This window comes from Mytilus galloprovincialis, chromosome 2, assembly GCF_965363235.1.
Source record: "Mytilus galloprovincialis chromosome 2, xbMytGall1.hap1.1, whole genome shotgun sequence".
Lineage (NCBI taxonomy): Eukaryota > Metazoa > Mollusca > Bivalvia > Mytilida > Mytilidae > Mytilus > Mytilus galloprovincialis.
In genome coordinates this window covers 90,574,980-90,592,110 of record NC_134839.1, presented here as the reverse complement: position 1 = coordinate 90,592,110, position 17,131 = coordinate 90,574,980, and the positions used below count along the sequence as shown (strand labels likewise).

The window sequence follows — 17,131 nt, the reverse complement described above, 5'->3', positions numbered from 1 at the left end:
AAGGTGGCACAAATATGTATTTATTTGTATCTAAACCATGACAAATGTAACCAAAATCATGACGAATTTCTACTCTTAATTGAACCATGTCAATCGCTTAACCAAACCATACCAATTTTGATATCTTGACTCATGTCAATCGCTTAACCAAACCATACCAATTTTGATATTTGGTTATCCTGCGTTAATTTCTTAAAACAACAATTTCAATTAAGATCGTTCGACTTACAATATACAGTGTAGATTTTGCTTTTTATTTGCTCATTTTAAAAGAACTGAGGCAATCGTTTTGGGAAAGTAACATAACTTATCCATGACAAACTTAACCAAACTATAACAAAATCACTGTACTAAACGCTCCTCGATATGACGACCTTACTACCCGTGACATGGGTAGGCATTATATTCGTGATTATTTTTGCCCGAGTGATAGTGAGGGTTAAAATGACAAAAAAGTTAAAGTGAACCACATCTAAGTTGTGTGAATAGTCTAACATTGACATCAAGAAGAAAATATTTTTCCAAACAAAAGCCAATTTTGAACATTTTCTAAATATCCAATTTTTCACAATCCAACATACTAGAACTCCAGCTTTGAATAAACTGATCATAAAGGCGTACTAGTATTAAAACATAATATGAAAAAAAAATACATTTTCTTGGTTTTACCATAAAAAAATTATAACCAAGATCATTTAACAAGGTACGAACATTTGATGCCCAGTTTGTTTTACCATTCTCAGCTTCACTAACTAACATTTTATATACATCAAATACAATAGGAGGTTTCTTGGTAACAATTTTGAACCAATATTAAGTATTCTTTGTTTTCTAATAAAATGCGTTAAAAAGAAAAAGCTTTTTTTGCGATTTTGTAGATTTTGAAAAGGCGTTTGATTTTGTACACCTTAATTCTTTATTATATAAACTCCTTTTGAATAATGTAAAAGGAAAGTTTGTTAAAATATGTATGATGATGTTTAATCACGTTTTGTAAATTATAATAATTTATCTGACATGTTTGCTAATGAAATTGGTGTTAGACACGATGAACGTCTTTATCCTCTGTTATTCGCTCTATATTTGAACGATTTACAGCAGTATTTAGAAAATGTTAAATTAAGTGGTGTACAATATTTAACATTAGATATTAAAAATGAACTAAATTATACCTAAAATTGTTTGTATTATTATATGCGGATGATACTATTTTACTTGCTGAATCAAGTTTAGATTTACAGTTACTTTTAAATAATTTTTCATAGTATTGTAATAATTGGAAATTAAGAATCAATGTTAGCAAAACCAAAGTGATGGTTAAAAAAGTCGTTTTTTACAAAAGGAAGAATATCCAATAATTTGATATTTTGTATTGAAAATGAAAAAATAGAGATAGTTAAACATTATAAATACCGTGCTTGGTCTTATTTTCTCTAGAAATGCATCTTTTTTGAAACTAGGAAATATTTACGAGATCATGCAACTAAAGCTATGTATAGTGTTATCAAGAAGAGTAGATTGAATACCTTATCAATTGCATGCCAACTAGAAATGTTTGATAAAACTGTTGTATCCATTCTTCTATAAGAGGCTGAAATTTGGGGATACGAACATTTTGATATTTTTGAGCGAGTGCATTTGAAATTCTGTAAGCACATTTTAAAATTTAAACTCGACTACAAAATTTTATGATTTATAGAGAACTTGGGAGATACCCATTTCTTTACATGCTTAACTAGGAATGATCAACTTTTGATGTCACCTTCTTGATAATACGAATGAAGATAAATTATCCTGTATACTTTATAAATTATTATACATTAATTATATCAATTATGGAATTGAAAAAAATGGATGTTATGTATTAAGAAAATATTTGATGATTGTGGCATGTCAAATGTATGGCATTGCCAAGATTATTTTAACCAAAAAATGGATAAAATTAGTCTTAAAGACCAATTTCGACAAGAGTGCATCAATCCTCAATCATCAAAGTTTATGTAATAGAATTTTCAAGACTGAATTTAAATTTGAAAAGTATTCATCGATTTTGCCTTTTAATGTTTTATATACTTTGTGTGAATTTAGATGCGGAAATCATCGTTTGCCAGTGGAGACGGGAAGGTGGTAAACTATTTCGAGATCGGTCTTGTCATCTCTTCAGCTCCTGAAATATTGGCGATGAATTTCATAACATTATGTCATGCTTATTTTTTAACACAGAAAGAGAACAAAAATTAACGCATTATTGTAAAAAAAAAAACACAACGCTAACATTATTAAAATTAAAAATGTATTCTCATCTGAAAATTTTGTAGAACTAGAAAAAATGTGTAGATTTATACGATACATATCATTGAAAGTCTGTCCTCCTGATAAGAGAATCTATAATACTATTATATTGCTATTAATTTTCACACATGCGAAACACAATATTTATTATATATGAACTGTAATTTTTTCTGTAACTGGAATACAATCATTCATTCAGTCGTCAAATTCGTGTTTACCAATTTGACTCAAAATTGTAAGAGATAATTAGTCCTCGTAAAATGTGTACGGGCGGACAAATATAACGAACATAAAAAGTCCATGGTTATATAATTTACTAGTACATTACGTCCAATTGTCAGTTATTAAATCCCCTCCCCCCTGCCAAATTTACTAAAATGAACTAATATTCATGTCATCAATATTCCTAGGTTAAAACCTCCTTGTCCTTTATTTTAGTAGGAAAATATTAAATAATAAAAATCATTTTCATGTGACAATGGAATTTTTAAATCATGATTGACAGATTTGCATTAATCTCCTTATATAAATGTGCCTAGACTGATTTTCCAAGGAATTCATGTCCAAGTCATTTATAGGCATAGGTAAAAACGTCCAAGTCCTTTATTTTAACAAGAAAATTGGTAATGAAAGAAATAATATACATGTAAACAATAGAATTTTAATTGTAATATGTTTTTAAAATGTTTAACAGTTGTGCATTAATATCTTACCTTTTTATTAAACTATGGGTGGTTTTTTTAAATAGTTTCTCTCGGTTTTGGTATATGACCCGTATTTGTTTTCGCTTAATCGATTTATGACTTTTGAAAAGCGGTATACTACTGTTGCCTTTATTTATCCTTGCTTCACCTTCAAGGCTGACATTTATCTGAATTTGTCATTTTTTCCCGTAATCCATCTCTAGCTAAGGGGTTTCACATGAATAAAGATTCAATTAGGTAGAATTATTCACTTACAAGTGAATGATTTATCAACGATGTTTCTTAGCTTATTTTGACAAAATTGAAACAAACTAGCTACTAAGAACGAATCGTTATTGGACTAGATGACTTTCAACGATAATTGAACAACACATAAGCCTATTTTACTTTTAGATATATATCTCGTAAGTCAAGATTCTACTTCGTCAAAATTGTCTCCCCATTACGCCAGTTCATTTTCACAATCGTAGAAATGGAAGCCATTGTAGGGATGATGCGCTGCCAATTTTGCTCTTGAAAACCGATAAATTTATCCACATAGCACCATTACGATCCTTATATGTCAGTTGTATTTTAAAAGACAAATGTATCTACTAGCTAATGAGCATCAGTTAATGATCTTGTCTGCATTGATTCAACTTAAAACTATTGTCTGGTCGGTTGTCAAGAGGAATTTTCGAAACATTCTTAAACATTTAAAAAAAATTCTAATTAAAAATTTCGTGGAAGGGCAGACTAAAAATCAGTGGTTGAAGATTATAAACCCTAGTTATGACACAAAAATATTTTTTTTCCCGAAGATATGCATTCTCATCATCCAACTTAAAAGACTGTCGTCAAGTACTTTCAGTAAAAAAAAATAGCTATTCGAACACACCTACTCTGGGTTTTTTCATTCCTTAGATATGTATTTCACTTGACCAATATATTTCATCTTTTCGTACTGTGATTTTTTTTATGTTATACAGTCAACCTGTAGCTTTGATGTATATATAAAAATGATAGAGAAGGAAGCGAGATGATAATTATATCAAATATTCTTGCTTTGTACGTTTTAAAGACAAAATATACACATCAAATACGCCCTAACATAAAAAGGTGCACTCGATTTTCTCTTTTCAATACAATTGTTACCTTTTTTTTTTTTTTTTCCTTGAGTCACACCGGTGCTTTTCATTTGCGCCAATTGGCATTTCATTTGCGCCAAAAAAATCTTTCATTTGCGCCACAAACCATATTTCATTTGCGCCAAAAATTAAATCTTTCATTTGCGCCAATATTACAGGTAAGTACAGGTAAATACAGGTAAATACAGGTAAATACAGGTAATAATAGTATAAAACATAAAAAACTTCAAAAAGTCTTTTAATGATGAAGAAACATATTCCTCAGAAATACAGGTAATAATAGTATAAAACATATTTTTTTCAAAAAATCTTTTAATAATGAAGAAACATATTCCTCAGAAATCAGTTATCATAAAATCACACAAGTTATGCTAAAATCATCCAAGTAATGTTAAAACCTGAATAAAACCTTGGTAAAATCATGAAAGTAATGTTAAAACCTTGATAAAAACAGAAAAGAAAGCACTATACACTGGAGTACATTATTGAGACATTTGTTAGCACTACCAACACCTCACATATTTTTTTTTGTCTCAGATTTGACTATGTCCATCTTGACACCTCACACTGGACTGGTCATGTGAACACTATATATATAATTATAATCTTAGTAACTCTCAGTTTTGTATTAGAAATGAGTATGCATTCACACATATATCCAGGGGGAGTTATGTTCAAACAAAAAACAAATTAAATCGTAAATAATATTTAACTTTTCCGTTATATTACCTGTCATACCTGTAAAATGGCGCAAATGAAGGTTGTTTTTTTTTGGCGCAAATGATATATAACCTTGTGGCGCAAATGAAAGGTTTGATCTTTTAAAAATTGGCGCAAATGAAATGCGCCCAGTCACACAATGGAAGGGCAGACACGAAAATTACTGAACTAATAGATTTATATGTTCTCCGTCCGTGGTAATTTGAAAAAAAAATCGGAGGTTATGCATTTTCTACATCCAACTTGATAGATACACATGTAACTTTTGTCGTCGACTTATTAATAATATCTAATTGTTCTGCTAAGATAAATTGAAAACTTATGCAAATGGTGTTTTTAAAATATAACACTTCGTAATTGAGAAGAAAATTGTCGTTTTATTTGTTTCTATCAACTTTTAAAATTTTAGTTACTATAGTAAATATTACAGTAAGCATTTATCGCCTTCTCTAACAAAGAGTTTCGATTCTTTTGTTCTATACACATGGAAAAAAGTATTGCAACACCTTGATTTTTAAAAACTTGAAAAAATCAGCCTCTTTTTATGGATGAAATATAATAAAATGTGTGTATAATAATATTGAAACATAGTTTATGATAACATTGGCATTGAAACGAACAAAAAATGTTTAAAAAAAATGATTTTAGAACCACAATTTTAATAACAAAATGAAATGCTTTTTACAACTTTTACTGTAGTCGAACTTTACAATGTCAGACATTTAAAAATTAATCTTCATATTACTGTTCACATTATGGTTGATCGTTATACGCCAAAGAATTAGTACTTTGTGTGCAGCTTCCATTCAAACGGATAACCGCATCTTAACGTCTTCTGCTTCCTGCCATAAATCGACTTATTTGTTGCTAATGTAGCAGCAACCATTTCGGATGTTTATTTCATGATGTGTTTGAACTGGGGTGTCCTTTCGCACACTTTCCGCCCAATAGTTTGCAATATATGCTCGATATGGTTCAAAGCCAGGCTACGATCGGGTCAAGGAAGTTGAACCAAATTCCATTTGAACATTGGATCTACCTCTACGATGCTAATTTCCAACTTTGGCGAGCTATGCACTACATTGGATACGGAAAACTGTGTGTCTGTTCGTCAGCAAAGGTCTCCGAAATGGTCTTATCGCACGACAACCAGTAGCGATGAGTTGATCTCGAACAGTTCTTGTTAAAAGGCTCCTGTCTGGCCACCACTCTCTTTTAAGGATTGTATTGTATGCAATGGGTTTCCTTCTGACCAACCTTCATTATGCTTGATTTTCTCTAGCAAATGGTATAGGGGGTCTTTATTATCTCGGAAGGTCTTTAATAGCGTTTATTTCCTGATTTTTATTCTCAAAACGACTTATAGCGGAATGGTGATGACCAACAATACGTGCAGTTGTTACAGCGACATCCCCGCTTCTCTTATGCTGATAATCTACCATCTTGCTGCAGTTAAGAGTTGTCAAGGACCCATTACAAGGTGTTAATCCCATAACTTTAAAAACTTTGTTATTTAAAGTGTTGAAAACAACGAGGATAAAAACATCTGTTTTGCTGTTTACGGGTACAGTAGCTGCATGTGCAGATAAAAACTTATCGAGTCGATATTTATTGATTAAACTCAGGTGATACTTAAATAATTTTAAACTAGTTCTATTTTATCAAATTATATCACAAAATAAAAACAAAGAGTGTTTTTTTAATTTCAATTTCAATTTGGTGTTGCAATACTTTTTTCCATGTGTATATTTCAACTGGGTTTCCGCCTGTCGTGGTGTATGCCAATTTAAGAATATTAGAGTTTGCATTTTTAATCAGGGTAATTGTAATTGTAATAAGTTTATTGCAAATCAGCATATAACATACTGCTTTAGCATCAACAACATATATAATATAGTAAGCGACATAATATAAATGAAAACAGAAAGCAAAATAATAGCAAAAAAAAAAACAACAAAAAAACAAACAAACATATTAAACTAATAGTTATTGTGAGAGTTATTGTACCATTATATATAATCTACTTTATCAGTTGTGACCGTAGTTTCCAGTTTTCATTAACAAACAACAAAGTTTTAATACCAAAGTTCTTGAACATGTTTGAATGAGTGATAAACATTTTGACATATTAGGCCAAGAACAATAATATTTAGCCAAAAATCTTAAACGCAAAAAAAGACCTTACACAAATCATTATGTTATGCCTTGAAGCAAATGTCATTAAATTTGGTTATCTTCAGGGTTGATAAAAAAAAGACCTCTTTTTTTTTAAGAAAATAACTCTGTTAAGGTATACAGAGTAAAGTAGCTCTTAATTCTACAAAACACTTTGAAATGTGCAACCTGCCTTACCGTTTCACATGTGATATTTCTTGTTGCAAAAGATTTGATATGCTAATAGTATTCTAAATAGATTTCGGGTGTCAAATTTGCGGCATTAAAATGGGAAATATATGGTTTATACCGTATACATTTTATTGTGTTTTTTTTTTTAAATTAAAACTCATGAGAAATGTGCTAGGATTTCAACAAAATATACATAATGGAATTCAAGGATTCCAAGTGTCAAATACCGGAAGTACGTAAATTAATTTAGAAAAATCTAATGTTTAAAATCATATAAACTGTTATCACAAAGATATGTCTCGCTTCTTTGTAATTTCGATAATTATCGACTCCGAGGAGTAGATATTTAGAATTGAACGATGGACAGTCAGTGCGTGAATTTTTCTTGCTACCTGATTGGAAGATATTACGAGACGTGAATAATCAAAGTTTATTGATTGGTTAGGACAATCCAAACCTAGTAAATGTCCTTCAATCCCGTAGAGTATCGGATTTGTCCTCTTTATTTCAGCAATTAGATTTTGCCTAGTCATTAATCATGCATATTCATGATATTGGTACACAGGTAACTTTTATCTATAAATAGTCGAATCTTCTGGAGTTTCGTAAACAACAACGTTAAGCGATATACTACTTCATAACGTGTGACCTTACGTGTGTGGTAAAATTTGTTGATTGATGCACTTGGCTATTCTAGTAAATGAATTAATCTACACTTTCCATTTTCATCAGCTAAGAGTCGACTAGCCCTTTTTGAAAGGCTGATGCTTGTGTAAAATGTTGAAATTAGAATAGCAACATTTAACATGCAATGAAACATGACTGAAGGTATATGGCTAAACAATCTCCATTGAAATAAGATGTGCCAATGCTATTACAACTGCATACCAAATACCATTGACTTATTATAAGTAGTCTCTTTAAACAAACCTAAACACAAGCTTATAATTTTAAACTAAGCAAAATTTCAAAGTCAATAAACCATAACTGAGGGGGCGGGTCAAATAATATCCAGGGTAATGAGATATGCCAATGCTAATACAACTGCATACCAAATATAATTGACCTATCACTAGTAGTTCTCCATAAACCGACCTAGACACAAACTAATACATGAAAACTAAGCAAAAGTTTCAAAGTCAATATACCATGACTAAGTTGAATAGGTAAGTATCACTATAAACTGGTGCAAGATGACTATTTTGTAAAAGATAGTCTTTTATATCATAGAAATCTTCAGAAATATACTGCTATTGAATTACTGTTCTCCATTACCCTAATTCGCCGATTTTTCTCCGACTGCAATGACCTTAACCACGAGACCTCTCGTTAGAAATTCGACCGCAGCATAGCACAAATACGAGTGGGAAAGCTTTGATGGTAGAATGAAAACATGCGTATGCTGGAAGTTAAATTGTTATAGCTGATTTTAAAAGAAAATATTACCCTTCCGGAGCATCTGCAATCACTCCCATTTTTTTCGTGTAGCTCAGTCTTTGGTTCTCTATGTTGTATTTAGTGAACTGTAGTTAATCTGTTTGTCTTTTTTTTTATAGCCATGGTGATGTAAGTTTATTTTCGATTTATGAGTGTGAATATTTATTTTATGCTCATTTGGTCTTCTTTCGCCTCTCTTTTGAATCAACAGATTACTTAATAACTGTTAATGAAAATATCATAAAGTTTAGTGTTCTTAATCTTATTACATTGCTGTAAAGGGCATAAGCTGTCAAATTCGTGTTCACCGATTTTGATCTAAATTCTCATCTTTGATTTATAACATACTAAACGTATTTTGTACGTACAAAAAAGTATAAAATAAACAATTTACGATTAACGAACTCGATAACATGTATCAGTATGTGTGAGACAGTGAAGTTTTGTAAAAAGTAGGGACCCCTATTTTTTATGATATTATTATAGTTATAATTTCAATACAGTTGTTTAGGTGATTTACGGTATCATGTGTATCCTACGAGATGCATCGGGTTTTATCATTATATTGCTGATAAGCCGACATACCACATGTAAAATAAATATTATGAAAATGTATTTATAATTCTTTATTCTTTCCCAGGTAAGAAGCTTAATTTTATTATATTTTTATTTTCAAAGAAAGTTATAACTTCTTCTTAACTTTTCGGATATTTTTGAATCTTTAGTTGATTCTAATTGGGGACACCATACTTAACATAATTTTTTTTTCGGAATGAGCATTACCAATTTGTACTTGTTGGATTCTTTCATTCAAATAAGATTTAAAAAAGAGACAGCAGCATTATCAAAGTTTTTTACAGACAATATCATGATCTACTACATCAAAAGCTTTCTTAAAATCCAACAGGACTGCTAAGTTGATATTACCACCATTCATATCCTGTATATATATATACCCATTTATCTATGATATCGATAAGGGCAAGAGTGTTCTTGTCGAAACCCAGACTGTGCGGGTGTAAAAGATCTAAACTTTTTAGATAGTCATACAAATGTTTTAAAACATGCATTTTTAGAAATTTAGATAAAACAGGAAGTACAGAAAATTGGTCAACAATTTGTTGCCATGAATTTTTTCCCAGCTTTAAAAAAAACAGTGGTTACTATTGCATTCTTTAGAACACTGGGTGATGTACTTGTATATATTATTCTGTCAAAAATGTAAGTTAAAGATAAAGCTATGAAAGGAGCACTCAATTAAAAAAAAAAGCATGTAACGTTTCTTTTTTGTTGTTGCCTATTATATATATATATAAAACAAGAATGTGTCCTCAGTACACGAATGACCCACTCGCACTATCATTTTCTATGTTCAGTGGACCGTGAAATTGGGGTAAAATCTCTAATTTGGCATTAAAATTAGAAAGATCATATCATAGGGAACATGTGTACCAAGTTTGAAGTCGATTGGACTTCAACTTCATCAAAAACTACCTCGACCAAAAACTGTAACCTGAAGCGGGACAGACGGACGGACGAACAGACAAACAGACAGACGGACGGACGCACAGACCAGAAAACATAATGCCCCTTTACTATCGTAGGTGGGGCATAAAAAGAAACGTTATTTTGCTTTTTAAGTAAATATATTAATTTGTAATATTTTCAAGATTAAAACTAATGACCTGAATAATTTATTTATGATCATTTAATAATTTGTTTAAATTTCGAAGATAGCGTTACGCTATTTTTCGATTTCAAACAAATACGCATTTTTCAATCATTCACCTTTGAAGAGATGGAATTCCGTTGTCCTTTTGATCATTAAAAGTGTCGAGAACTACTGTCGTATAAAAAAAATTGAAAGGCAATGCTACGTCTACGTCATAGTGAGAGAGACGACCTATTGGGATGTTAGCAGCAAAAATTTCTCTATTACAGGGTGCAAATCATCTCAATGTCTCTAGAATGACGATTGAAAGGCGCTTAAGACTCGTCTTAGAGATACTGGTACGACATATTTTCGTCCCCGAGGTTGCAGACACGTGAAACGAAATTGTTTCAAAATTGGCACATCCACATTATCCATCACTGGAATCGATTTAAACGAACTCATGGAAAAAACAAAAATAGGCTATATGCCCAAACAGTTTGTAACCGAATTCATCTAGTCAGCTTAAGAGCTCGACGTTCGTTAAAGTGACCTATCCTTATGCAGTATCGAAGGATGTTGCGAGTTAAATGGATAGGGTATAGATTCGATGAAACAGAATAACATGGAAACAAATCCTTTTTACCGATGAATCGAAATTCAACTGGACATTTATCGACGGCAGAGCCATGGTCTTCCGCAGGTGCAAGTCACGATTTTCTGATTCGTGCGTACAGGAAACAGATTGGCTTAAGGGTGGCGAATTTAAGGTTTGGGACGGAATAACCTACCAGGAACGAACCGATCTAACAATTATTGAAGAAAACCTAAATGCAAAAAGGTATAGGAACGAAATTCTGGCTCCACTCGTTCTCCCGTTTCTCCGAAGGCATCGTTAAACTACGTTTTTCAGCAGAACAACGCCCGTTGTGAACACATTTTAATGAGTTTTTGGAGAATAATCGCATTTGAGTGTTGCCGTGGCCAGTAATGTCTTCAGATTATCGCCATAAGACATCTTTGGGACGGACTTGGACGATACATCAGAAAGAGCACAAATCCATCGGAAACGATCGCCCAACTCGAATAGCACTTTTCAGGGAATAAAACAACACAAAGGGTCATTGATAAAGAGGGATGATCAAGGGTGGTTTCTTCAGATACTGGAACATGAATGACAACAATATCACCATCCTGAAAGCTTCGTGGGCTAGTTCGGATGCTGTAATGAAATGTTGGTTCATTAAAAAGCACGTGTGAAACCTCGTGCGACCAGATTTAAACGGATATAAAATGGATGAAGATAGAATATGATGCAAAGAACATGAGAAAAAAATAATGGACAAGCTGGACAAGTATGACCACAAACTTAAACATGCAGAACCATTGATTTGTTAACTTCACGAGAGAGAAAAAACGGCAGAGATCCAGGTCATGAATGTTTGTTAAGAAAAACAAAAAGAACGAGAAACTGAAATTCAATAGATTTACGAAGTGTGATGTATTGAGACAAACTATAGTAGATATCGAAACCTTACATATTGAGGGTAATACGTTGCATCATACTCATACCTCTCGTAAATACCACACACGTGGCGTTTACTATGTGCCGCACTCAATTTAATGTCACGCCACTTTGACATCTTTCTATGACTAATACATATATCACATAGTTAAGAAGTCCTTTATTTCTATTTTAAGAAAGGAAAAGTAATACAAAGCTAAAAGCCATTTGTTCCGGAAATAAACGAGCACTTACAAGACTTTGGAAGAAATTTGGATACATAACTTGATAGTTTCGATATAGAAATTGAGGAAGTCACAGGTATTTTAGATTCCGTGTCACAGAAAAGTGATATTTAGATTGGTCTTAATGATAAAATTGCAGAAGCTTGCTCGGATGAAAAGGTGTTGGAAGAGATTCAGCAAACAGATCAGTATACATGTACGTTCTTTAAGATGAAGAAATCCGTCAAATTATTATTTTTTTTATTCAATCCTCACAATCATCTAGTCATAATTTACCCGTCAATACTATCGTTTTTCAAGCTTGCCTCTAATACACCCATACATATCATAATTCCACCTACAGACAATAGTGTACCCGCAAGTGACTCCTCTCAATAGCACCCGCACGCCAATTCAATTGATGCACGTCGACATCTCTTGTTCAATAGAATGCAGCATAGATTCATACTAGTTACCCTGCTTTATCAGAGAAAACCGCTGAACCATTGGTTACTAGTAATTACCTTTACATTCTCAAAACCTTTACAGTCTTCGAGAATCATCAAGAATATAGACCTTCTAGAGAGGTTAGTTTAAACATAGTTATTTTAAGTGGATTTGGAAACAAGTTATTGTAACTTAAATTAATCATACCCTCTCTTCTTTTATTGTGCAAGTGCTGCCTTGTAGCGGCATATTAGCCTGCTATATTTTGGAAGCTACCAGGTTGTCTTTTACGTGCAAGTGGAATGGTTCTCCAATCACGCGTGTGCGCATATATTTGGCTTTAAAGTATTTGATCATCTTCCCCATCATGGTAAGGTCTAAGTGGTCGAAAAAACTCGGGTTTCCTCCATTCGTGCGGGATCGATAGAGTAGACATCAACGTCGTGTTTAATGCAAAGTACTTTGATCTCTTTGTAGTTGAATTCGGTAACCTTTTCCTTCCATAGTTTTATGAAAATGCTTGACTTGAATATGATATAAAAAAAAAACCAACATGGATCGTCACAACTTCTTGGCACTTAGTCATATTGGCAATTAAAACATAAATGATGCGAAGAATGAACGTGAATTCTTTATTCTGTTGAAATAGAACTGTTACAGTAATCCAAGTTTCACTCAAACGAACAACGATCAAGCATCGTTTCTCGAATTTACGTCGAAATGTTTTATCCGTTCAACAAACTTTTCTATTGAGACGCCCAGACCGATTTGTACTTTTGAGAAGATGAGGTTTCAAACGATGTCGCGTTCCGTCTTCTTTCTCATTGTTGGATTTTATATAGTGCACAGTTAACAATACGTTTTCCTTTAACTCACATAGTTGCGAGTCGTTGTATTCTTATGTTGAGCATCGACTGCTCATTTGCAAAGCTTGGGTGACAAATCACAAAAAAAAAAGGTATATTTGATAAGGAATACACAGCTTCCGTTGGAACATCCACTGGTGGTACTTATAAAGTGGAATATCCTCGATCCACCCCTCCGTCGTCGTCCCTCGCTAGTCGTAAATTGGAAACAGCTGTTGTCTTTGTATATTTATTTACACTCCAGACTGCCATAAGCCATAAGCCGACGCTGTTATGTGTTTATGTTACGATAGTTTGGAAAATCTCTTCACCGACCTATCTACTCCTGCAAAACGCACTGAGGAAGAGGTTCTTACAAATCACTTAAGCGACCTGATATCCGATATAGGTAAATGTACCACATCACTCATCAATGCCATTGTTCTTCTTCGGGAAATGACACTTACAGTAAGATCTTTGGGATGTTTTGATGAATTGGTGCTGATTAAACAAAATAGTAGTAGGACTCAAAAACACATTCACCGTGACATATGTTCGGCCCTAACCTTCCAGGTGGTGAAAACTTCATGCTGGTCTGAGTCTTACCGCTTTGTTACCATCAAACGCTTTTTTTACGCTATTGAACACTACGTGATGTTTTCTAAAACGCTTAAGGGTAATTTTTGCAAACGCTTTACATAAAAGGATGTTTATAATAAAAAAATATTTACCGTGGTTGAGAAAATAAGAAGATTTGTTCACCAAAGAAAATTCATATTTCACGAGGGCTTTGCAATTTTTGGCAGATTTAATGGGTATAAAACCACTAATTCATAGCCCCATTGCTTTCTATGCTGAATTTTGCAGTTTCAAGCATAAATGGCTACTAGATTGTGAGCTCTAGTTTCAGATTTTTGAACATAGCGCCTTTTGGTACCTTGCGAAAAAGAAGCGCCTGTTTCTCCTCTACAATACCTATATAGTCATACCCCGTGACACCCCTCGTTATTTTTCACTAGTAGCCCTAGAATAGGCCGACCCCCTGTTTTTTTGCCATTTTTTTTCAAATTTTGAGCTCTAGTTTCAGATTTTTGAACATAGCGCCTTTCGATACCTTGCGCAAAAGAAGTGCCTGTTTCTCCTTTACAAGACATATATAGTCATACCCTGTGACACCCCTCATTTTTTTTTATCTAGAAGCCCTGGAATAGGCCGACCCCCCTATTTTTTTGCCATTTTTTTCAGATTTTGAGCTCTAGTTTCAGATTTTTTAACATAGCGCCCTTCGATACCTGGCGCAAAAGAAGCGCCGGTGTCTCCTCTTCAAGACCTATATAGTCATACCCCGTGACACCCCTCATTATTTTTCACTAGTAGCCCTAGAATAGGCCGACCCCCTGTTTATTTGCCATTTTTTTCAAATTTTGAGCTCTAGTTTCAGATTTTTGTACAAAGCGCCCTTCGATACCTGGCGCAAAAGAAGCGCCTGTTTCTCCTCTTCAAGACCTAAAAAGTCATACCCCGTGACACCCCTCATTATTTTTCACTAGTAGCCCTAGAATAGGCCGACCCCATGTTTTTTTGCTATTTTTTTCAAATTTTGAGCTCTAGTTTCAGATTATTTAAGATAGCGCCTTTCGATACCTTGCGCAAAAGAAGCGTCTGTTTATCCTCTACAAGACCTATATAGTCATACCCCGTGACACCCCTCATTATTTTTATCTAGAAGCGCTGGAATAGGCCGATCCTGTTTGTTCATATGTGTATTTTAGTTTAATTAAACAATGACATCAATGGTGTTATATTTATCAGGGTAGGACTACTTTTAGGGTGCATTGGTAGCCCTACACCTACAAATAATCCGTTGATAGATGCAGTTATTGTGGTACTGAATATTAGCCTAAAAAGAGATGTGTCTTGTTTTATCAATAGATGTGATAAAAATCATTTCAAAATTGAGTTAAAATTGCTATATTTTAACGGATTTTCTGCCTTTTTGAATATTTTTTTATTTAACGGCCGTTGTTGTTTTATTCTGGTTTTTTTTGGTTTCTCGATATATCGCCTTATTGTCCGCTGGCTTATTGTTCGCTAACTGCTATTGTTCGCTAGCTTCTGCCTGGTTAATCTTGTTACTGGTTTAATTGAAATTGTTGTCGAGGTGACACGGTGTGCTCCTTTTCCCAAATTTCTCTTTTCTTTTTTTCTCCTGACCCCATATTTGTTGTCCCAATGTATTTCATTACTCCATTTTTTATAATCCTATTTCCAACATCCCCACCTCAAGTTTGTAGCCTCAACTCCCCCCCCCCCTAAATATACCAATTCGAAGGCTACTTGCAAGATTATTTCTTGAATTTTAACTAAGCTAAATTTTATTCAGTTAGACATGCAATTGTAAAGGCCTTTCCCCAACTACTCTTGTTTGAACATCTTTTCCACCATTTACACAGCTGTAGCGAGTCGGATAATTTTGTAAAACTATAATAGTTCTCCGATCAATTATCTTTTATTTCCCATTTTCCTTGTGATTTCAATTTTTTGGAGACCCCTTTATAAGATTATATCATTCTTGGAAGTTCATAATATCGTGTTCCATTGTCAAATTGCGAAAACTGCAAAATTTATCACCGTTTTCAGCCATGATCTTAAAATTGAAAATCAGTGATCATAAATACACGCGTCCCCTTGGTGCTCTACTGCAGATAATATTACACGCACTTCCGAACGCACATTATATGATGACATGCGCATTGCAATGGCCGGACAAATAGCCCTGGCACTATTCGTCCGGCTAGCCGCAACAAATAGCCACTCCGGATTTAATACGTCATATTTTAATAACTAAATAATTACATTCCATACCGAATTCTCTCATTTCTTTTCTTGCTAACCCCATTTTGTTACCAATTTTTTCCCAATGTTTGTCTTCGTTTAGTTCCTCGACTAACTGCAAGAACAGCCCATTTGGGATATCTTCTATTTTTGTATCTGTAATGCAATATAAATGTTGGTTTAATATCAAGTAAAACACTACTATTGGCTGAATTTGTTATATAATATCCTTCACAATCTAGTGAATATTAACACGATTGCTCGGATTATTCTTCTTGATAAAAGTGAAAACTTAAAGACACATAGAGAGCAATAAAAGCACAGGCACGGCCTTTCCCTGTCGATAATTATTATAAAAATAACAAACCAACCGACATTATTAAAATAAAATTAAATACCGTAATTTACAATTTGTCGTTATATATATCTTTATTCTCGTAAACCAAAGTACAATGGTACAGATATATTTACAAAATAGATTAACATATATGTATAAATTTTAAATACAAATTGATAGATCCGTGTTTTAATTTCTCGGAAAATAATTATCAATAACTATATTTTTGTAACTATTTTCTATTCTCAAAACTACAAATCTACAACTCCCAGTCTATGGCTAAACGTGCTGTTCTTTTCTATATTCATTAGCTACGGTATGCGTGTCAAAATCGTATCATAATAATCTAATGAAAAGAGGTAGAGCCGATTTGCCGAGGATTTGTTTCATTCGATAAGATAGGTAATTCATGTTTTAAATAGCCCGATAGATGTTAATTATATTACATGAAAATACGTCACATCATCTATTTCCATACCTTGAACAGGTATTCCTACAATAACAAGGCCAAGACTATTGATTTTTTAATATTCTTTTTTATTATAAACATCCTTTATGCAAGGTGCCATACAATGTACCACGTAACTTGTCAAAGAGCCAAATAATATTGAACAATTTTAAATCGTGATTTTCTCATTCTGAATATATGTATATCTGTATTT

General features: G+C 33.0%; 1 protein-coding gene across 1 annotated transcript in view; it reads right to left on the bottom strand.

Moving 5' to 3' along the window:
- LOC143064829 (uncharacterized) overlaps window positions 1–17,131 on the bottom strand; it is a 113,529-nt gene that overhangs the window by 74,385 nt on the left and 22,013 nt on the right. Inside the window, exon 3 of the mRNA XM_076237961.1 lies at window positions 16,163–16,288. Coding sequence (XP_076094076.1) covers window positions 16,163–16,288 — 126 coding nt within the window. The remainder of the gene's footprint in view (window positions 1–16,162; window positions 16,289–17,131) is intronic.